The following is a 23781-nucleotide window of genomic DNA, read 5'->3' on the forward strand; positions in this document are numbered from 1 at the left end:
CTCTTCTACACACCCTAACCTGAGCCTCACTATCCTCATAAAAACTCTTTACAGCATTTAATAACTTACCACCTATTCCATATACTTGCAACATCTGCCACATTGCTCCTCTATCCACTCTATCATATGCCTTTTCTAAATCCATAAATGCAATAAAAACTTCCCTATCTTTATCTAAATACTGTTCACATATATGCTTCAATGTAAACACCTGATCTACACATCCCCTACCCACTCTAAAACCTCCTTGCTCATCCGCAATCCTACATTCTGTCTTACCTCTAATTCTTTCAATTATAACCCTACCGTACACTTTTCCTGGTATACTCAGTAAGCTTATTCCTCTATAATTTTTACAGTCTCTTTTGTCCCCTTTCCCTTTATATAAAGGGACTATACATGCTCTCTGCCAATCCCTAGGTACCTTCCCCTCTTTCATACATTTATTAAACAAAAGTACCAACCACTCCAACACTATATCCCCCCCTGCTTTTAACATTTATATATATATATATATATATATATTCTTCTTTCAACAAACCGGCCATATCCCACCAAGGCAGGGTGGCTCAAAAAGAAAAACGAAAGTTTCTCTTTTTAAATTTAGTAATTTATACAAGAGAAGGGGTTATGTTCAGTGTGTAAGTACATATATAAACAGTTTATTATTTCTTTACATTCTGTACTGTATTATGATTTATTATGTGTTTATATACGATATTTTAAGTGTTTTCCTTAGAATACTAGTGATTTACTGTAGTTAGCCTCAAAAATACTCTTGTTTTCTCTTACAATGAGAGCACGGGAAGATACTCTCAGTATATACAAAGGAAATGGCGGACGCTTCCGCTGCTGCCTATGCCACCATATTATTTTTTTTTTTTATTATCACACCGGCCGATTCCCACCAAGGCAGGGTGGCCCGAAAAAGAAAAACTTTCACCATCATTCACTCCATCACTGTCTTGCCAGAAGGGTGCTTTACACTACAGTTTTTAAACTGCAACATTAACACCCCTCCTTCAGAGTGCAGGCACTGTACTTCCCATCTCCAGGACTCAAGTCCGGCCTGCCGGTTTCCCTGAATCCCTTCATAAATGTTACTTTGCTCACACTCCAACAGCACGTCAAGTATTAAAAACCATTTGTCTCCATTCACTCCTATCAAACACGCTCACGCATGCCTGCTGGAAGTCCAAGCCCCTCGCACACAAAACCTCCTTTACCCCCTCCCTCCAACCCTTCCTAGGCCGACCCCTACCCCGCCTTCCTTCCACTACAGACTGATACACTCTTGAAGTCATTCTGTTTCGCTCCATTCTCTCTACATGTCCGAACCACCTCAACAACCCTTCCTCAGCCCTCTGGACAACAGTTTTGGTAATCCCGCACCTCCTCCTAACTTCCAAACTACGAATTCTCTGCATTATATTCACACCACACATTGCCCTCAGACATGACATCTCCACTGCCTCCAGCCTTCTCCTCGCTGCAACATTCATCACCCACGCTTCACACCCATATAAGAGCGTTGGTAAAACTATACTCTCATACATTCCCCTCTTTGCCTCCAAGGACAAAGTTCTTTGTCTCCACAGACTCCTAAGTGCACCACTCACTCTTTTTCCCTCATCAATTCTATGATTCACCTCATCTTTCATAGACCCATCCGCTGACACGTCCACTCCCAAATATCTGAATACGTTCACCTCCTCCATACTCTCTCCCTCCAATCTGATATTCAATCTTTCATCACCTAATCTTTTTGTTATCCTCATAACCTTACTCTTTCCTGTATTCACCTTTAATTTCCTTCTTTTGCACACCCTACCAAATTCATCCACCAATCTCTGCAACTTCTCTTCAGAATCTCCCAAGAGCACAGTGTCATCAGCAAAGAGCAGCTGTGACAACTCCCACTTTGTGTGTGATTCTTTATCTTTTAACTCCACGCCTCTTGCCAAGACCCTCGCATTTACTTCTCTTACAACCCCATCTATAAATATATTAAACAACCACGGTGACATCACACATCCTTGTCTAAGGCCTACTTTTACTGGGAAAAAATTTCCCTCTTTCCTACATACTCTAACTTGAGCCTCACTATCCTCGTAAAAACTCTTCACTGCTTTCAGTAACCTACCTCCTACACCATACACTTGCAACATCTGCCACATTGCCCCCCTATCCACCCTGTCATACGCCTTTTCCAAATCCATAAATGCCACAAACACCTCTTTAGCCTTATCTAAATACTGTTCACTTATATGTTTCACTGTAAACACCTGGTCCACACACCCCCTACCTTTCCTAAAGCCTCCTTGTTCATCTGCTATCCTATTCTCCGTCTTACTCTTAATTCTTTCAATTATAACTCTACCATACACTTTACCAGGTACACTCAACAGACTTATCCCCCTATAATTTTTGCACTCTCTTTTATCCCCTTTGCCTTTATACAAAGGAACTATGCATGCTCTCTGCCAATCCCTAGGTACCTTACCCTCTTCCATACATTTATTAAATAATTGCACCAACCACTCCAAAACTATATCCCCACCTGCTTTTAACATTTCTATCTTTATCCCATCAATCCCGGCTGCCTTACCCCCTTTCATTTTACCTACTGCCTCACGAACTTCCCCCACACTCACAACTGGCTCTTCCTCACTCCTACAAGATGTTATTCCTCCTTGCCCTATACACGAAATCACAGCTTCCCTATCTTCATCAACATTTAACAATTCCTCAAAATATTCCTTCCATCTTCCCAATACCTCTAACTCTCCATTTAATAACTCTCCTCTCCTATTTTTAACTGACAAATCCATTTGTTCTCTAGGCTTTCTTAACTTGTTAATCTCACTCCAAAACTTTTTCTTATTTTCAACAAAATTTGTTGATAACATCTCACCCACTCTCTCATTTGCTCTCTTTTTACATTGCTTCACCACTCTCTTAACTTCTCTCTTTTTCTCCATATACTCTTCCCTCCTTGCATCACTTCTACTTTGTAAAAACTTCTCATATGCTAACTTTTTCTCCCTTACTACTCTCTTTACATCATCATTCCACCAATCGCTCCTCTTCCCTCCTGCACCCACTTTCCTGTAACCACAAACTTCTGCTGAGCACTCTAACACTACATTTTTAAACCTACCCCATACCTCTTCGACCCCATTGCCTATGCTCTCATTAGCCCATCTATCCTCCAATAGCTGTTTATATCTTACCCTAACTGCCTCCTCTTTTAGTTTATAAACCTTCACCTCTCTCTTCCCTGATGCTTCTATTCTCCTTGTATCCCATCTACCTTTTACTCTCAGTGTAGCTACAACTAGAAAGTGATCTGATATATCTGTGGCCCCTCTATAAACATGTACATCCTGAAGTCTACTCAACAGTCTTTTATCTACCAATACATAATCCAACAAACTACTGTCATTTCGCCCTACATCATATCGTGTATACTTATTTATCCTCTTTTTCTTAAAATATGTATTACCTATAACTAAACCCCTTTCTATACAAAGTTCAATCAAAGGGCTCCCATTATCATTTACACCTGGCACCCCAAACTTACCTACCACACCCTCTCTAAAAGTTTCTCCTACTTTAGCATTCAAGTCCCCTACCACAATTACTCTCTCACTTGGTTCAAATGCTCCTATACATTCACTTAACATCTCCCAAAATCTCTCTCTCTCCTCTGCATTCCTCTCTTCTCCAGGTGCATACACGCTTATTATGACCCACTTCTCGCATCCAACCTTTACTTTAATCCACATAATTCTCGAATTTACACATTCATATTCTCTTTTCTCCTTCCATAACTGATCATTTAACATTACTGCTACCCCTTCCTTTGCTCTAACTCTCTCAGATACTCCAGATTTAATCCCATTTATTTCCCCCCACTGAAACTCTCCTACCCCCTTCATTCTAGAGTATATATATCATGTTTGTGTTAATTATGTTGTTTATTATGTCATGTTAGATGAATTGTCATTGATAAATAAGCCATACAGTTGATAATACTCATATTCAAGTATTTTTTCTTGTCTCTTCAGAGTGCAGGAATGAATTAATGGCTTTTCAGGTAATTTAAATGAAGAAAATTTGATATACGAGTAAACTGAGTTACGAGCTAGCTCCTGGAACGGGGTAAACTCGTAAGTCAAGGTTCCACTGTATTTAGATAAGGCTAAAGAGGGTTTTTGTGACATGTATTTGGAAAAGGCGTATGACAGGGTGGATATGGGGGGCAGTGTGGCAGATGTTGCAGGTGTATGGTATAGGAGGTAGGTTACCGAAAACAGTGAAGAGTTTTTACGAGGATAGTGAGGCTCAGGTTAGAATATGTAGGAAAGAGGGAGATTATTTCTCAGTGAAAGTAGGCCTTAAACAAGGATGTGTGATGTCACTGTGGTTGTTCAATATATTTATAGATGGGGTTGTAAGAGAAGTGAATGTGAGGGTCTTGGCACGAGGTGTGGAGTTAAAAGAAAAAGAAATAAATACAAAGTAGGAGTTGTCAGTTGTTTTTTGCTGATGACACTGTGCCCTTGGGAGATTCTGAGGAGAAGTTGCAGAGGTTGGTGGATGAATTTGGTAGGGTATGTAAAAAAAAAAAGAAAATTAAAAGTGAATATAGCAAACAGTAAGGTTATGAGGATAACAAAAAGAGTAGGTGACGAAAGATTGGATATTAGATTGGAGGGAGAGAGTATGAAGGAGGTGAAAGTATTCAGATATTTGAGAGTGGATGTGTCAGTGGATGGGTCTATGAAAGATGAGGTGAATCATAGAATTGATGAGGGGAAATGGGTGAGCGGTGCACTTAGGAGTCTGTGGAGACAAAGAACTTTGTCCTTGGAAGCAAAGAGGGGAATGTATGAGAGTATAGTTTTACCAATGCTCTTATATGGGTGTGAAGCATGGGTGATGAATGTTGCAATGAGGAGAAGGCTGGAGGCAGTGGAGATGTCATGCCTGAGGGCAATGTGTGGTGTGAATATAATGCAGAGAATTTGTAGTTTGGAAGTTAGGAGGAGGTGTGGGATTGCCAAAACTGTTGTCCAGAGGGCTGAGGAAGGATTGTTGAGGTGGTTTGGACATGTAGAGAGGATGGAACGAAACAGAATGACTTCGAGAGTGTATAAATCTGTAGTGGTGGGAAGGCGGGGTAGGGGTCGGCCTAGGAAAGGTTGGAGGGAGGGGGTAAAGGAAGTTTTGTGTGCGAGGGGCTTGAACTTCCAGCAAGCATGCATGAGCATATTTGATAGGAGTGACTAGAAACAATTGGTTTTTAATACTTGACATGCTGTTGGAGTGTGAGCAAAGTAACATTTATCAAGGGATTCGGGGAAACCGGCAGGCCAGACTTGAGTCCTGGAAATGGGAAGTACAGTGTCTGCTCTCTGAAGGAGGGGTGTTAATGTTGCAGTTTTATAACTATAGTGTGAAGCATCCCTCTGGCAAGACAGTGATGGAGTGAATGGTGAAAGTTTTTCTTTTTTGGGCCACCCTGCCTTGGTAGGATTCAGCCGATGCGTTAATAAAATAAATAACCTTTATTGGTAGTAGTAGTATAATTATATAATACATATTTTATAGTGGGGTAAGGCATGTCTCCTTGCAGCATGGCATAGCATCAGTTGCTGAGACACTGCTGGCTTCTCCCTCTCCAGTAGCTAGCTCTGCTCACTTGTAACCATGCCAAATCGTGAATTAAATACATATACGTATTAGAAAAAAAATAATAAAAATGAAACTCCAACTTAGTAACTTTATTTTAATTTGAATAACCATTATGTATTACGGAAAATAATAATAAAGTAGAATACACATACCACGAATTAAGCTTACACAAAAATAGCTTAAGAATCTGGCAATATTTTGGTATAAGTATCATCTTTGTACCATGTTTCTACAAAGAATTATGCTCATATTACAAAAATTATTTTAATGATGCGGCGAGTAATATACATATGAACATGTAGTGAATTTTCAGAATTTTGTCCGATTTTTTTTTTTGTCTAATTCAGTAAGGCCCCGCTTTACGCTGTTTTGCCTTACGGCGTTCCGCTAATACGGCGATGTCAAATTATGGCCAAAATTTGCTATACGACAAGCGGTCTTTCAAATACGGCGTGCCCCCCACCCGGTTTGTTTGCATTTTCCATGACCTCGTCTATTATGTCAGGAAATTTTCCAAAATTTCAAGTGTTTTAAGTTACTGCATATTTTATATGTACTCTGGTAATTATACTGAAATGTACCTGTACCTAAATATACTTACACACTGCTGGTGTGCAGGTACACATTAAAATCGCTAAGTGTGTCTCTACTCATGACGCCAATACTATGTAATAATAATCACTCTTGGGCATACTAAATGTCTTATTTTACATCAATATAGGCATTTTCATTAACCCATCTATGATATTTTCCTCAAAATTATATATGAAACCCATTACAGTGGAACCTCAAATTTCGAACTTAATCCGTTCCAGGAGCTAGTTCTAAATTCGAAAAGTCTGAAATTCGAAGCAATATTTCCCATAAGAAATAATGGAAATACAATTAATCCGTTCCAGAAACCCAAAAATATTCACAAAAAAAATACATTTTATAGAGATTAATTACAGTTTTACATACACATAACAAATGATAGTCTTTAATTATGTATAGTAATATAAAATAACATTTTTACTTACCTTTATTGAAGATTGGTGATGGCATCTGAAAGATAGGGAGGAGGAGAGAGGGAGTTGGGGTTATTGTTTGGAAGGAGAATCCCCCTCCATGAGGACTTCCAGTATCAAAGCCCTCTCTGGGGTTGCTTCCCTTCTCTGTATTTTAATGCCACTAGGACCAGCTTGAGTCATTGGACCCCAGTCTCACAAAATAACTGTCTACAGTCCTCTGTTTCTGTCTCACAAAATAACTATCCACAGTTGTCTGTTTCTGTCTCACAAAATAACTGTCCACAATCGTCTGTTTGTCTCACAAAATAACTGTCCACAGTTGTCTGTCTCACAAAATAACTGTCCCCAGTCGTCTGTTTCTGTCTCACAAAATAACTGTGTCCACAGTCCTCTGTACATCCTGGCAAGCTCAACAAGTCTCACTCCAATCTCATACTTCTGTATTATTTCCTTCTTCACATCTATGGTGTTTCTCACTTTCTTTACCACAGGGGTACCGCTAGCAAGTTTCTTTGGGCCCATGGCAGCTTATTTCACAGCCCCACAAGCACTAAACACAATTAAATAATCGTAAAATGTGTGAATGAGATTGCAGGTTAGTGTTCACTCAAGCATAAACAAAGCTAGACTGCTCACGGCGCCTGCGCGGGGATGCGAACAGAGCGGGCCAGCAGACAGGTCCCGTACCCGGCGGTCCGAAAATAGGGGCGCGTTCGATAATAGGGACACAGTTTGTCCGAAAAAATGGTCTTATTTTTGAAACGTTCAATATGTGATACGTTCGATTTTTGAGGTTCCACTGTACATAGCATATAAACATGATACACTCACAGGATAAAAATTGATGTAAATATAAGATTTGTTTACAAAGCAGCTATGTAGGTAGTGTCGGAAGAATTACGTTTTCTCTAGTCAAACTGGAGGATACCTGTAGAAAAATATTCTTTTTCTTATGCCTTTACTCTATATATAGCAATTCTTGACCCTTGTGGGTTTAGTGCTTTTTATAATAAATAATAATAATATTATTATTATTATTATTATCTTCATTCACTCTAAAAATGGTGTGTTGCTGTTTGTTTATTCTGAACTAACTTGTACAACTTGTACACAATGTAAGAGTATTTGTATTGTGAGGTAATTATTATTATAATAAAAAAAATATTGGGGTAAATGTTTTACAAACTCTTACAAATGGACGTGAACGAACTAAAAGTAGACACACATTAATAGCATTTATTTCGCCTGACCAAGTGATCATCCACTACCTGTTCAGTTTGTGTTCTTACATTGTCTCAAATCTGTATCTCGTTCTCTTTCTCATTTACTCTTTCGTTAACTAGTTGGCTCTCATTGACGATGGCGTCTAAGGTTAGCTGTGATAAAAAGAGAATTCGTAAGCCTCTTGCTTTAAGTGCCAAGTTAGAGGATAATGGTGTACCATTCTGATTTTATTTAATAAACACCCTGCCACTCCTCTCACACATTAATGTTAATATTTTAAGGTAAGTAATAAGTGTACTCTGTGTGTATCTTATCTTTTATTGTGTTTTTAATGTCTAATTCTATTGCTAACTTAATATAAGTTAGTGTAAACTTGTTGTCTGGCATTTATTGCATATTTTATATGTGCTCTGATAATAATACTTGTGGACCTGTGTGGTAGCCGAGTGGAGGGACAACATTACGTTTTCTCTGCTCAGCCATCAGAGAAAATGTGTATGAATCTGCGTTTGGCCCAGCCACTCCCTCACTCCGTTTGTATACAATTTTCGGCATGAATTATTCATTACTTCTACCTTCGTTTATGATGGCATCTAAAGGTAGTTGCCAGAAATGATTAAATTCAGTGAACAAGGCATGTTGATGTTAATAATATGGCTCTTGGCCACAGTGTGGGTAGCTGGTAGGTGTAGCCCAGGCGGGCTACACCTACCAGCTACCTGCACTGACTTCCTACAAATAAATACTACTCACCTCTCTTCCTATATTAAGACTACACATATTTTAAGGTAAATAATGAGTGTACTGTATGTGTATTTTACCTCTCTAGGATGTTTTAAATATCATATATTAAGTATGAGACAGGGAGCCAGGGCTACCTACACCTGGGCTACCTACACCTGGGCTACCTACACCTGGGCTACCTACACCTGGGCTACCTACACCTGGGCTACCTGCACCTGGGCTACCTACACCTGGGCTACCTGCACCTGACTTCCTACAAATAAGTACTACTCACCTCTCTCCCTACATTAAGATTACAAATACTTTAAGATAAGTAATGAATTTACTGTGAATGTATTTTACTTTGTGTGTTTTTAATGCCTGGTTCTATTACTAACTTAATATAATTTAGTGTAAACTTGTTGTCTGGCATTTATATGCATTTATAAATGGAAAAAATGGCGTTCTGCCTTTTTGGCGATGTCTGCTTTCCAGCGACAGCCTGGAACCTAACCCGCCGTATAAGTGGGGCCCTACTGTACATTAAATTCACCATCTAACATTGTTATGAAGTGGCCAGAGCTATTGAAGGGATGGAGAGGCCAGCTGGAGCATTCAGTATCCGTTGAATTGTCATTCGTGTTGGATGTTAGCCGTGGCGCTAATAAAATGTTGTGTAGTTATGCTAATATTAGTAATGAAGGTTATATATCACATTTATTCCATATTGATATCAGAAACATGATAAATATCCTAGAACTGTAATAAAGATGCTGAATGAATAACATATGCCATATTATGTGAGGGGTTAGGGTGGAGGATGCCGTTCTCTGGTCTGTACCTCTGATCTATAATGAAAGGAAATGGTGTTTACTTCAGGGCAAACACTCCTACATCACTTTTATCTAAGAAAAGATGCAAATATAGCACTATTTTTCCCTTTTTTTTTTTTGTCATTAGTTATACTCTCTGTCTCATGGCATCTTAAGGAAAGATTAAATTCACTGAAAAGGTATGTTGATGGTAATAATAATTTACATATAATAATAATAATAATTTATAATAATAATAATAATGATACATTGTTCTGGAGCTCTTTAATTCTTTCTTTCAACACACCGGCCGTATCACACCAAGGCGGGGTGGTCCAAAAGGAAAAACAAAAGTTTCTCCTTTTACATTTAATAATATATACTGGAGAACGGGTTACTAGCCCCTTGCTACTGGGATTTTAGTCGCCTCTTACAACATGCATGGCTTACGGAGGAAGAATTCTGTTCCACTTCCCCATGGAGGAGCTCTTTAAATGTCATATATATTTCATATAAGTTTGGTAGCTGACATTTAAAGCACTCCAGAGTGATTATTATTTTTTTTTATTATTTTTATGATTATTACCATCCACGTACCTTGCTCACTGAGTTAAATAATTTCTTAAGCTGCCATGATACACCGAGAATGTAATCACACATACAAACACACCAGCTAACCCCTTTACTGTGAACTTCTTTTGTACTTCCATTTTCCTCTTATTTTTCTTCGTGCAAGTGCTGCTGCACTTCTAACTGTTTTCTACTATGGGATGCACAATAAAGTACAAATTTATAGATGAAATATATAGTCTTGGAGAGTGCTTCATGCTGAGACCCATCACTATCCCCTTGACAATGAACTTATTTTGTACTTCTTCCATTTTCCTGTTGTTTTTCCTCTTCCAAGAGAAAAAACAACAGGAAATTTGTACAAATATGTAGTCTTGGAGACTGTAAAAGCTAGTGTACTGAGTGGCTGTAGGAAGGAGATTCAGATACTTGACGCTGAAACGCTGCCCTGCCCATTCATGACCCAAGTTCTTGTACAGTATACAATAATGACTCGTCAGAGAGCCTGTCGTAAACCCGAGTTGTCGGTAAATGAGTACATCGGTAAGTGAGGAGAAGCTGTATATGGTACATAGAAGTTTATTAATTCATAAAATATCTCATAGTTTAGTAGACAAACTATGAGCTTCAATCAATGAGTGATTTACCAATAGTAAACAGGAGTGGTTTTTAAATGAGGGAAAAAATTATGGTGAAAGACTAAAGTGGAGTTCCTCACAGGTCAGTTCTCAGCCCCATTCTTTTCTTCTTTCAACAAACCGGCCGTATCCCACCGAGGCAGGGTGGCCCAAAAAGAAAAACAAAAGTTTCTCTTTTTAAATTTAGTAATTTATACAGGAGAAGGGGTTTCCCATTCTTTTCATAATTTACATAATTGATATAGAAGTGGACTAAAATCTGTGGTTGCAAACCATTAGAGTAGTTATATTAGAGTACTTAAAAATTTTACTGTAATTGCAGACTAGTTCAACTCATACTTTTATGAATGGACTATATTTGCCTTAGACACAAAGAGGGCTAGCCTTTGCTAGACAGGGTTGAGATTCTTGGGCTCATTTTGTCTTGTGTGACAGTTTTTCATGAATTTGAGTAGGTAGGCTTTTAATTGTGTTATTGGCACCTTGTGAAAATTTTTGACTTCTTGACAGTCTGAATATGGGATCTGCATCATAGAGGTGGAATTCTCTCTTTAAGCATTTTTTTTTTTTAACACACTGACCATTTCCCACTGTTGCAAGGTGACTCAAAAAAATGAAACATGTTCATTATCACTCATTCCATCACTGTCAGAGGAGCACTGATACTACAGTTGAAAACTGCAAATATCCCCACTCTTCCTTCAGATTGCAGGCACTCTACTTCTTGTCTCTAGGACTCAAGTCTGGCTGACCTTTTTACCTGAATTCCTTCGTAATGTTACCTTGCTCACACTCCAACAGCACATCGTCATAAAAACCACTTGCCCCCATTCTTTTCTAACTTGCTAACACATGCTTGCTGGATGTCTAAGCCTCTCTCATACAAAACCTCCTTTATCCCCTCCCTCCAACCTTTCCATTAAAGATTTATATGCCTTCCAAGTCATCCTATTTTGTTCCATCCTTTCTAAATATCCAAACCACCTCAACAACCCCTCTTCAGCCCTCTGGATAATACTCGTAGTAACCCTGCACCTCCTAATCGCATAATATTCACACTATGCTTTGTCCTCGAGCACCTCATCTCCTTTGTCTCCAGCTGCCTCCTTGCTGCAACATTCATAGCTCTTGCTTCACACCCATATATGAACATTAGCAAATGTCATTGTCAATCTCTGACAAAGTACCACTAAACTTAAGAGCCCATTCTTATCACTGCCAGTTTGTTATCTGCTTCTCACAAAGAGATGGCCTATACAGTGGACCCCCAACTTAAGACCTCCTCAACCTACGGTAAAACCGACTTATGATGCTTGTCAGCATAAAAATTTGACCCCGACCTAATTTGAAAAACTTGACTTGCATCATTCGTTCTGAACCCAGCCGTTTGATCCGTCTGGCCTGAGCGTCTCAGCTGAGCTAGTGTGACATTGTTTACAAGCCAGGGCAGATGGTTGCATGCATACATTCCATAAATTTTGTATTATTCCAGTGTTTTTAGTGCTTGTAACTGCTAAATAAGCCACCCTGGGCCCAAAGAAAGCTTCTAGTGCCAACCTTGTGGTAAAAAGGGTGAGAAATACTATTGAGATACTGTTGTACCACGGTCAGCTGCTGCTGCACTATGGTCAACTATACTACTCGAAGATTTGGAGAGACTGTTGTTGGTGTGGCTGATGGAGAATACCTAGAAACAATTAACCCCAGAGGGTTAGCCAACTAGGATAACCCAAGAAAGTCAGTGTGTCATCGAGGACTGTCTAACTTATTTCTATTGGGGTCCTTAATCTTGTCCCCCAGGATGTGACCCACACCAGTCGACTAACACCCAGGTGAACAGAAAAAAATGCCTGGAACTAGTGCTCATATTGGTGAATTTAAGGCCAGCAAAGGTTAGTTTGAGAATTTTAAGAATCATAGTGGCATACACAGTGTGATAAGGCCTGTTCTGGAAGAAAATGCCAAACAGGACCTACATTACTCAGGAGGAAAAGGCACTCCCAGGACACAAACAGTATCTCATCACTCATCACCACATCTTCAATAAAGGTAAGTGTCATTTATTCTTCATTTAGTACACTGTACATGTACAATATATATTGTGCATGTATCCTACTTTCTGTGTGTAGGAAAATGTATATTTCATGTGGTAAAAACTTTTCTTTTTCATACTTTTGGGTGTCTTGAAGGGATTAATTTGATTTCCATTATTTCTTATGGGGAAAATTAATTCGACTTACGATAATTTTGTCTCATGATGTGCTCTCTGGAACGGATTAATATCGTAAGTCGGGGGTCCACTGTAATTGGAGATCTTTCGTTCTTAGCTTACTTTCTATTCCCCTTGTATCCCTTCCTCTCTCCTGGTTCTCCCCCTCCTCTGCTCCTTTTCTCTCCTCTTCCCTCTTTTCTTGGTCATCCTCATTATTTGTGAGAGTTACCATGACTTTTATTGGTCTATAATTACCCACATGGAGACAGAACCTTAGAAGATTGATTGATCTGGGATCCTCTTCAGCAGATACATAAGTAAAGGGAGAACATGAACTTTTAGGGAAGGTTGCACCTCTCACTTTGTGGGGGAGCAGGGAGTGTCAGGTTAGTGCGTGGGAGGACAGGTCAAGGAGTAGAGAAGCTTGAAATTTGGGTAGGAAGCTTCTTTGTGCTAAATGATTCCTGTTCTTGTGCTGGCATTCTGTATTAGGTTGGGCACTGGTATATACTTCAGGGCGAATTTTGAAATGACTTCTGGTTTCCATTGTCCCTGTGAGATATTGAAATTGGGGATGGTAGCTATGAGGGCAGATTCTTTGATTTTGTATTTGTAGCTGCAGTGTGATTTGAGTTTGATGGTGGCAGCTTAACAATGAATATTGTGATCGTTGATGCTGACATATCAAAAAACAGCTGAATTATCTTGTGCATATGTATTGCCCTCTGGTGTTTGATGCTTGTGGGTAGTGTTCAGCCTGTCTGCCTGATGTAAACTTGGTTGCAATCTTTGTATGGTATCTGGTAGACTCCTGGTGTGTCTTGCATAGTTGAATGCTTGTGTATTACTTATTGATATACAACACACATAAATCGATAACTTCCCTGCTTTTTCATTCCTATGGATATGCTCTCTTAATTAACCCCTTCAGGGTCCAAGGCCCAAATCTGAAGTGGTGCCCCAGTGTCCAAGAATTTTCAAAAAAAAAAATTTATTTTTTCTTATTAAATGGTAGAGAATCTTTTTGTGAAGGTAATAAAACAAAAAGTATGAAATTTGATGGAAAATTGACGAAATTATGCTCTCGCGAATTTTGATGTGTCAGCGATATTTACGAATCGGCGATTTTGCCGACTTTGACTCCCATTTTAGGCCAATTACATTATTCCAGTCAACCAAATTCTTAGCTATTTCACTAGTATCACTTCTATTCTATCGATTGAGCACAAGAAATCGCCAAGTCAACTGTTTCAACTACAAATTAAAGTGATCGGAAATTGTTAATTTGGCCAATTTAACACAAAGTTCAAAGTATTCCAATTTCAAAATAGGGTCCAGAATAAACAATGTAGGTATTCCTGGAACTAAACTAACATTTCCTCTGTTCATTAGTTATGTTTTGAGGCTTTACAAATAAATTTCATTTTGATTTTTTATTCACATAATGAATTTTTATTCACACCAAAAAATAGAAGATTTACTGTTATGCAATACTGTAATAATTGTATAAATATCATCACCATATTTGTGAATGCATATTAGACCCACCAGCTGGCGTGTATTAGACAGAAATCGCAAATACAACTATAAAAAACATACGAAAAAACACTGCAAAGTCGCTGTTTTAATCGAAAAATCACGATTTCAGTTTTTTCTTTCATTATACACAGCGTGCTGCAGGATCTGTTTTATGTGGTGCACACATACCACGTAGATGTATTCTCTCATATCTAGGCCCAAATGTACCACTCACAGTTTATCAGAGTGAGCTGAGCTCATGACGTAGATCTACGGTTTGGACCCTGAACGTAAAGCCGTAGATCTACGGGACGGACCCTCAAAGGGTTAATTGACAATTGAGAAATTAAACAAGCTTTTTCTTTGTACAATTTTACATTAATAGAATATTATATACTGTATATGCAATGTTGAAATTAATTAACTTTGGCGTGTTTTCTTCTCTAGTGATTGCTCTTTTTATTAACCATTTTGCCCCTTTCCTGAGTACAGTCATACCCTGCTTTGTCATTTCAGCCTACGTCAAATTCACCTTTATGCCACTTGTAGAGTAAATCTCAGTTCAGCGAACATCATTACATCCGACTTTACATCACTCGGCAACATCACCTACGTCATAATTTTTTAATTGTATTCATTATTCTTTAAAAAATATTAGAATGTGATTTTTAGTGTTCTTTAATGTTTAGCAATTAGTTATATTCTTTCGCTAGTTATTTACACTTGTTTTGTTGTGTTTGTACAAATGTCATTATAAGGCATTTTTAAGGTTATTATGTCCAGTTTAAGTCAAAAACTGGGTTATGTCACTGCTCTTAGAACCAAGTAATTACATATGGCAGGGTATGACTGTATTAGTGTGATGCAGAAAATAATTTTTGCACGTTTTATTTGCAGAACAATGCAACAGATACAACTAGATTCAAAAATTAAACTTCTTGACTGCCCAGGTATCATCCTTCCTGGTGGGGATGCTTCTGATTCAACAGCTGCACTTAGAAATGCTGTTAAAATTGAGCAGTTAGATGATCCTATAAAACCTGTTGAAGCTGTATTTGCTCGAGCAAACAAACCTCAGGTAAAAAAAAAAGTGCTTAATAAAATATTTAACCATGCACTTCTTTGTTTTAACAATTTATATTTTACAGTAGTAGGCATGAGATTGCTTTCCTTGCTTTGTATATTTGTGAATTGAAAAGCAATACAAATAACTTTTGCTAATTTTGTATAATGAATAGATTACATATTAAAAAGAAAAGTTAGGCAGTAATTTTCAGTTGCAGTAGGACCCTGCTTTACGGCATTTCTCCTTATGGCATTCAGGTTATATGGACATTTCAAATTATGACCAAAACTCGCTATACAGTTTCCCCCACCTGACTTTCTAATATGGTCACCGCACCCCACCTGGTTTGTTTACATTCTCTGTGAGCACCGCATCTCTCCATTACGTCTGGAAACTTTCCAAAATTTCAAGTGTTTTGAAGTTATTGCGTGTTTTATATATACAGTGGACCCTCATTTTTCGTTATTAATCTGTTCCAGAGAGGGTGACTATTATCGAAATTAACGATTTGAGAGTCCATTTTCCCCATAAGAAATAATGAAAATTCAATTAATTCATTCCAAACATCCAGAAGTATCAACAAAAAAAATTTTGTTTTTTTACCGTAAAGATAGATTTACATGCACAAAAGAATGAACATTCAACATGACAAGTTACCTTTATTGAAGGCTGTTGTTGATGAATGGAAGACAGGGAGGAGGAGAGAGGGAAGAGAGGTTATTGTTTGGAAGGGAAATCCCCCTCCATAAGGACTCGAGGTCACTTCAGGGGTCACTTCCCTAGCCACTTTCCTAGCGTAAATATAGATTTACATGCAGAAAAGAATGCCAAATAAATGTAAAGCACTAATAAAATGTATAAATGAACATTTAACATCACACTTATCCTTATTGAAGACTTGTTGGTGTATGGCAGATGGGGCAGAGGGAGAGGAGGCGAGTTTATTGTTGGAGAATATGACACTAATATCAACTCTATGGCTTATTTATCTATCACAATTCAACCAATATGACATAAACAATATTAATGACATAGAAACATGGAATATACGCTAGAATGAATAAAGTAATTCATTACGTATGAAACGAGGTGTTCTGTTGTTGTTGTTAGGTGTATAAGGGCCACTGAGAGCATAAGCCGTCCATAATGGTGGTGAAGCAGCAGCTGAGGCGGCAGTGTTTTCTGTAGCCCTATATAACTCCAACAACATTTGAGGAGTTAGTAGAATTGCTGAATCACTGAAGAAGGCACCCTCTACCAACATCACAACCACTACCACCCTCTACCACTATCACAACTGCTACCACCTTCTACCACCATCACTACCACCTTCTACCACCATCACTACCACCTTCTACCACCATCACTACCACCTTCTACCACCATCACTACCACCTTCTACCACCATCACTACCACCTTCTACCACCATCACTACCACCTTCTACCACCATCACTACCACCTTCTACCACCATCACTACCACCTTCTACCACCACCACTACCACCTTCTACCACCACCACTACCACTATCACAACTGCTACCACCCTCTACCACTATCACAACTGCTACCACCCTCTACCACTATCACAACTGCTACCACTCTACCACCACCACTTTCGTATTTTTCTACAAACTTTTTCTTAAATTATGTGTGTTTCTCACATTCTTTACCAAAGGGCTGGCACTAGAAGCTTTCTTTGGAGCCATGGTGACTTATTTAGCAGTTACAAGCACTAAAACGAATGGAATATTATGAAATGTATCGTATGAACTTGTGGTATCATCCTCACTCACTGATAAACAATGGCACACTGGCTGGGATGGAGTGTGAGGCGGCTCGGGGCTGTGTGTGTGTGTGCGTCCCAGACAAATGGTGGTCGGTGGAGTAGTCATGGTGATGGGTGGAGTAGTGGTGGTGGTGGGTGGAGTAGTGAGGGTGGTGGATGGAGTAGTGATAATGGTAGGTGGAGTAGATATGGTGGTGGGTGGAGTAGTGAATGTGGTGGGTGTAGTTGAGATGGTGGTGGGTGGAGCAGTGAAAGCAATGAGTGGAGTATACAATATTTCTTATTCATGAATTCATTTTTCTTACTTAGAAACCCATAACAAAAAAAATGGGGTGGTTTTTTGGGGGCTGGAATGGGTTAATGGCATTTCACTTAATTTCAGTGAGGAAAATTGATTTGATATACAAGCAAATTGAGTTATGAGCTTGGTCACAGAACGAATTAAACTCGTAAGTCAAGGTACCACTGTATACTAGATATGTTATAAATGGTGCAAAGGTCACATTAAAACAATACCAAAGATGGTTGACACAAACCCACTACCATTATAATAATGTATGCTCCTCACTTTGCAACAAATTCATATACCAATGAGGTCTTAGGAACAGAACTCCATCATTAAGTGAGAAGAGTCTGTACAGTGGACCCCCAACATTCGATATTAATCCGTTCGTGAGAGCTCATCGAATGTCGAAAATATCGAAAGTCGAATTAATTTTCCCCATAAGAAATAATAGAAATCAAATTAATCCGTGCAAGACACCCAAAAGTGTGAAAAAAAAATTTTACTACATGAAATATTAAGTTTAATGCAATAGAATAATAACAATAACAATAATAACAATAGATTAATAACAATATAATAATTGACACTTACCTTTAATGAAGATCTGGTGATGATTGATGGGATGGGAGGAGGGGAGAGTGTGGATGGTGTTAGTGTTTAGAAGGGGAGTCCCCTTCCATTAGGACTTGAACTGGCAGCCTCACCATGCCTTACCACACTATGCCACTACGATTCTTAAATCTTTCAAACCAACCTTTGCTGGCCTTAAATTCACTCACATCACCACTAGTTGCAGGAAATTTCTTTACCAAATCATCATGCACTCCGACACACGCACTCCACTTTCGTACGCAATTATCTCTTAATTCATTTCAGTAGTCATTAGCATCTTTTTTTCTCGAAGGGTTGGCACTAGAAGCTTTCTTGGGACCCATGGTTACTTATTTTGCAGAAACAAGCACCAAAAACAGTGATAATATGGATAATATGGAATGTGCCGAATGTATCCTTAGATGCGCGCACACTGCCTGGCTTGTAAACACTGGCACACACGGGGCAGTTCAGGCCACACGTGGACACGTCTCGTACAAATCATATCGAATGTCGGGTTTTCCATCGAATGTTGAGGCGAAATTTTTGCGTTAAAATGCATCGAATGTCGGATTTATCGAATGTTGATGCCGTCGAATGTCGGGGGTCCACTGTATTACGTTAATATTAACATTTTCATTAATCCATCTATGATATTTTTTCAAAATTATATGTATAATAAACACGCTACGTAACATATAAACATGATAAATGCACCCCACAGTAGAATAAATTAACATAAATATGAGATGTTAGGTGTAGATGAACGTGTATCTACCATAACCAGATGCGTTTGTTTACATCATCTGCGTCTCTCTCTCTCTCTCTCTCTCTCTATATATATATATATATATATATATATATATATATATATATATATATATATATATATATAATCTCTATCTCTCTCTCTCTCTCTCTATCTCCTCTCTCCTCTCTATCTCTCTCTCCTCTCTATCTCTCTCTCTCTCCTCTCTATCTCTCTCTCCTCTCTATCTCTCTCTCTCTCTCCTCTATCTCTCTCTCTCCTCTCTATCTCTCTCTCTCTCCTCTCTATCTCTCTCTCTCTATCTCCTCTCTCCTCTCTATCTCTCTCTCCTCTCTATCTCTCTCTCTCCTCTATCTCTCTCCTCTATATCTCTCTCTCTCCTCTATCTCTCTCTCCTCTCTATCTCTCTCTCTCTCTCCTCTCTATCTCTCTCTCTCTCTCCTCTCTATCTCTCTCTCTCCTCTCTATCTCTCTCTCTCTCTCTCCTCTCTATCTCTCTCTCTCTCTCCTCTCTATCTCTCTCTCTCTCCTCTCTATCTCTCTCCTCTCTCTCTCTCTCTCTCTCCTCTATCTCTCTCTCTCTCCTCTCTATCTCTCTCTCCTCTCTCTCTCTCTCTCTCTCTCCTCTCTCTCTCTCTCTCTCTCTATCTCTCTCTCTCTCCTCTATCTCTCTCTCCTCTCTATCTCTCTCTCTCTCCTCTCTATCTCTCTCTCTCTCCTCTCTATCTCTCTCTCTCTCCTCTCTATCTCTCTCTCTCTCCTCTCTATCTCTCTCTCTCTCCTCTCTATCTCTCTCTCTCTCCCCTCTATCTCTCTCTCTCTCCTCTCTATATCTCTCTCTCTCTCCTCTCTCTCTCTCTCCTCTATCTCTCTCTCTCTCTCTCCTATCTCCTCTCTATCAATCTCTCTCCTCTCTATCTCTCCTCTCTCTATCTCTCTCTCTCTCTCTCTCTCTCTCTCCTCTCTTTTTTTTTTTTTTTTTTTTTTTTTTTTTTTTTTTTTTTTTTTTTATTTTTTTTTTTTTTTTACACAGGGTTTGACAAAGTTAAGGATCCCTAGCTTTATTGACAAGCTATTTACAGGTTAAGGATTCCTAACTTTATTGGAAGCCAAGAGCTGTTACCTACATCAGCTCATTTGAAAGCATTTTTTATTGTTATGAGACATACAAGTAGGGAACAGGATGAAGTTGGAGCCATCTGTGGGCCAGCATTTTCATTTGATCAACTGACTTTATCTCGTTGGACATTATTATGTTGTATTTGAATGTGTTCCATACTGAGTCATCCTGGGTATGTATGATCTCAGATAGGAGATGTTCTGGAGAAGGGTACAGCCAGAGTGAAGTTGCTGCTTTCTGCCTGTCTTGTGGCATAAAAGCTTGTTTCACGCTGTCTTCAATGGGATCCAAGTGTGGTATTTTGACAATATTGGCCTTGTACATAACAGTAAGGCCACCCACATCCCTCCTATGTTGAAGGCTCTGCTGAAATGACAGATCTATCCAGGATATGTCCAGGCGAGAGATGAGACGTCTTGCTCTGTTCTCTACTCTGTCAAGCAGTCGCAGATGAGAGGGGGGGCAGACAAACCAAGAAAGTGGAGCATACTCAAGGTGTGAGCTACATTGTGCCTCACACGTACAGGATCTTGCAACCCCTACTGTCAAGCAGATGCGAGATACGGCAAAGTGCTGTAAGCTTCCTGGCTGCCTTGTTTGCAAGATTTACAACATGGTTCTTCATGGTTAGTTTGAGTCAATTTCACCCCAAGGATATCAACTTCTTCTCCAGGTGCCAACACCCTCCCATTCATCCTCACTACTGCACCAACATTACCATCATGGTGCCTAGAGACGCATCATCATTTGCGTTTCTCAGGTGCAAATGTTACTTGCCATCTATTTCCTTTCCAAGCTGATATAGCTTCCTCAGCTGGTGATTGATGTAAGCTTAGAGCAGCTGGCATTTCTTCTCTTGGATAAGTGAATGTCACTGTACAGTCGTCTGCATATGCATGTGATTCTGGGATGAGATGAAGAAGGTCATTGAAGTAGACATTCCATAACAATGGACCCAGCACGCTTCCTTGTGGAACACTTGCCCCAATAGGATGTCTTGCTGATTCTATTCCATTGAGAACTACACTTAGAGATCTACCATGAAGGTAATCACTGAGGAGACATAGCGTAGAGCCTGCAATTCCCAGTGCTTGAAGTTTTGCTAAGAGGCCCTGGTGCCACACCCGGTCGAAAGCGCCAGCAATGTCCAGTGCTACCACACCGCTGACTTTGGATTCATCCAGTGACTGGTGCCACTTAGTGGAGAGGTTTAACAACAGATCAGCAGCAGAGTAACCTTTCCTGAAGCCATATTGACAATCACAAAGTAGTGAGTGGTAGTCAAAAAACTGTCATTTGTCTTGAGATTATTGTCTCAAGGATCTTACCAGTGATTGACAGGAGTGACACTGGTCTGTAGTTGCTGATTTCTGCTCTGCTCTTCTTTTTGTGAACAGGGACTACATTTGCCCCTTTCCATAGAGAGGGCCATTTAGACTGTACTAGGCAGTACTGAAAGATGCGAGTTAGAGGTGCTGCTAACTGGTCTGCACATCTTCTCAACAATCTTGGGCTCAACTTGTCTGGGCCCACAGCCTTTTCTTGGTCAAGCGATTTAAGAAGGAAATGCACCTCCTCCTGCCTTATTGTCATCACTGACAGTTTTGACACAGTTCTTGCAGCTAGCCAAGGAGGGTCCCTTGCTGGATCAGGAACTTGCATTTTGGTAGCAAAGTGTTCAGTAAAGAGGTCCGCCTTCTCTTGACTACTAGTAGAGGTGGTCCCATCCTGTCGATTTAGAGGTGGAATGAGTTCATCAGGCAGATAACCTTGTCTGTCCTTGTCCTCTTCTCTCTCTTCTCTTCTCTCTCTTCTCTTCTCTTCTCTTCTCTTCTCTCTCTTCTCTTCTCTCTCTTCTCTTCTCTCTCTTCTCTCTCTTCTCTTCTCTCTCTTCTCTTCTCTTCTCTCTCTTCTCTTCTCTCTCTTCTCTCTCTCTCTCTCTCTCTCTCTCTCTCTCTCTCTCTCTCTCTCTCTCTCTCTCTCTCTCTCTATCTCTCTCTCTCTCTCTTCTCTCCCCCTCTTCTCTCTCTCTCTCTCTCTTCTCTCTCCCCCTCTCTCTCTCTCTCCTCTCTCCCTCTTCTCTCTCTCCTCTCTCCCTCTCTCTCTCTCTTCTCTCTCTTCTCTCTCTTCTCTCTCTTCTCTCTCTTCTCTTCTCTTCTCTTCTCTTCTCTTCTCTTCTCTTCTCTTCTCTTCTCTTCTCTTCTCTTCTCTTCTCTCCCAGAAACCTTTCGTCTCCATTCACTCCTATCTAACACGCTCATGCACACTTGCTGGAAATCCAAGCCCCTCGCCCATGAAACCTCCTTTACCCCCTCCCTCCAAACTTTTTGAGGACAACCCCTAACCCGCCTTCCTTTCCCTGCAGATTTATACGTTCTCCAAGTCATTCTACTTTGTTCCAGTCTCTAAATGACCAAGCCACCTCAACAACCCCTCTTCAGCCCTCTGACTAATACTTTTAGTACATCCACACCTCCTCTTAATTTCCACTCTATGAATTCTGTGCATAATATTTACACATTGCCTTTAGACAGGACATCACTGCCTCCAGCCGCCTCCTTTCTGCAGCATTTACTTAATTCGATTATAATTTTTACAATTTCTTTTGTACCCCTTCCCTTTATATAAAGGAACTATACACACTCTCTGCCAATCCCTAGGTACCCTTCCCTCTTTCATAAATTTATTGAACAAAAATACCACCTACTCCAATCCTACATCCCTCCCCCTGCTTTTAACATTGTCATGATCCTGTCAGTTCCAGCTGCTTTACCCCCTTTCATTCTATGTAATGCCTCGTGCACCTCCCCCCACACTCACATCCTGCTCTTCTTCACCCCTAAAAGATGTTATACCTCCCTGGCCAGTTCATGAAATTACCACCTCCCTCTTTTAAACCAAAATTTAAAAAGTTACTCAAAATATTCCCACCATCTACCCAATACCTCCAGCTCCCCATCTACTAACTCCCCTTCTCTGCTTTTTACTGACAAATCCATTCGTTTCCTAGGCTTTCTTACCTGTATCTCCAAAATTTCTTCTCAGCAAAATTTGTTGACAGTGCCTCACCCACTGTCATTTGCTCTCTTTTTCACTCTCTCATCACCTTTTTGCTGTCCATATACTCCGCCCTTCTTATATCACTTCTGCTTTGTAAAAACTTCTCATAAGCAACCTTTTTCTTTTGTATCGCACCCTTTACCTCATTTCACCAATCACTCCTCTTTCCTATTAAATCTAACCTAATTAACCTTGTTAAATACATTTTTAATCCATTTACCACTTACCACCAAGGAAATGACCTAGGGAACAAGTGTTCTGTTCTTAACCCTTTGACTGTTTTCGACGTATAAATACGTCTTACGAGCCAATGTTTCTGACGTATATATACTCAATAATTCTAGCGGCTTCAAATCAAGCGGGAGAAAGCTGGTAGGCCCACATGTGAGAGAATGGGTCTGTGTGGTCAGTGTGCACCACATAAAAAAAATCCTGCAGCACACATTGCGTAATGAGAAAAAAAAAACTGATCGTTTTTTTGGAATAAAACGCCGACTTTGAGGTGTATTTTCGTATAGTATTTATTGTTGTATTCGCGTTTTCGTGGTCTTAGGTGATAAAATGTAAAACATATTACAGAAATAGAAATTATTTTCATTACTTTGACGATGAAAACGACCTTGAAACTGAGCTCAAAGTAGCGGAAATGTTCGATTTTTACCAATGTTCAGGAGTAAATAAATCACACCACACG

General features: G+C 39.6%; 1 protein-coding gene across 1 annotated transcript in view; it reads left to right on the forward strand.

Annotated features, from left to right (window-relative positions):
- The first annotated feature begins 15286 nt into the window (after nt 1-15286).
- The window catches only part of LOC128687329 (uncharacterized), a 29357-nt gene continuing 20862 nt past the window's right edge, over nt 15287-23781 (forward strand). Inside the window, exon 1 of the mRNA XM_070092776.1 lies at nt 15287-15485. Coding sequence (XP_069948877.1) covers nt 15309-15485 — 177 coding nt within the window. The 5' untranslated portion in view covers nt 15287-15308. The remainder of the gene's footprint in view (nt 15486-23781) is intronic.

The sequence above is a fragment of the Cherax quadricarinatus genome, chromosome 40 (genome assembly GCF_038502225.1).
Source record: "Cherax quadricarinatus isolate ZL_2023a chromosome 40, ASM3850222v1, whole genome shotgun sequence".
NCBI classification, from domain to species: domain Eukaryota; kingdom Metazoa; phylum Arthropoda; class Malacostraca; order Decapoda; family Parastacidae; genus Cherax; species Cherax quadricarinatus.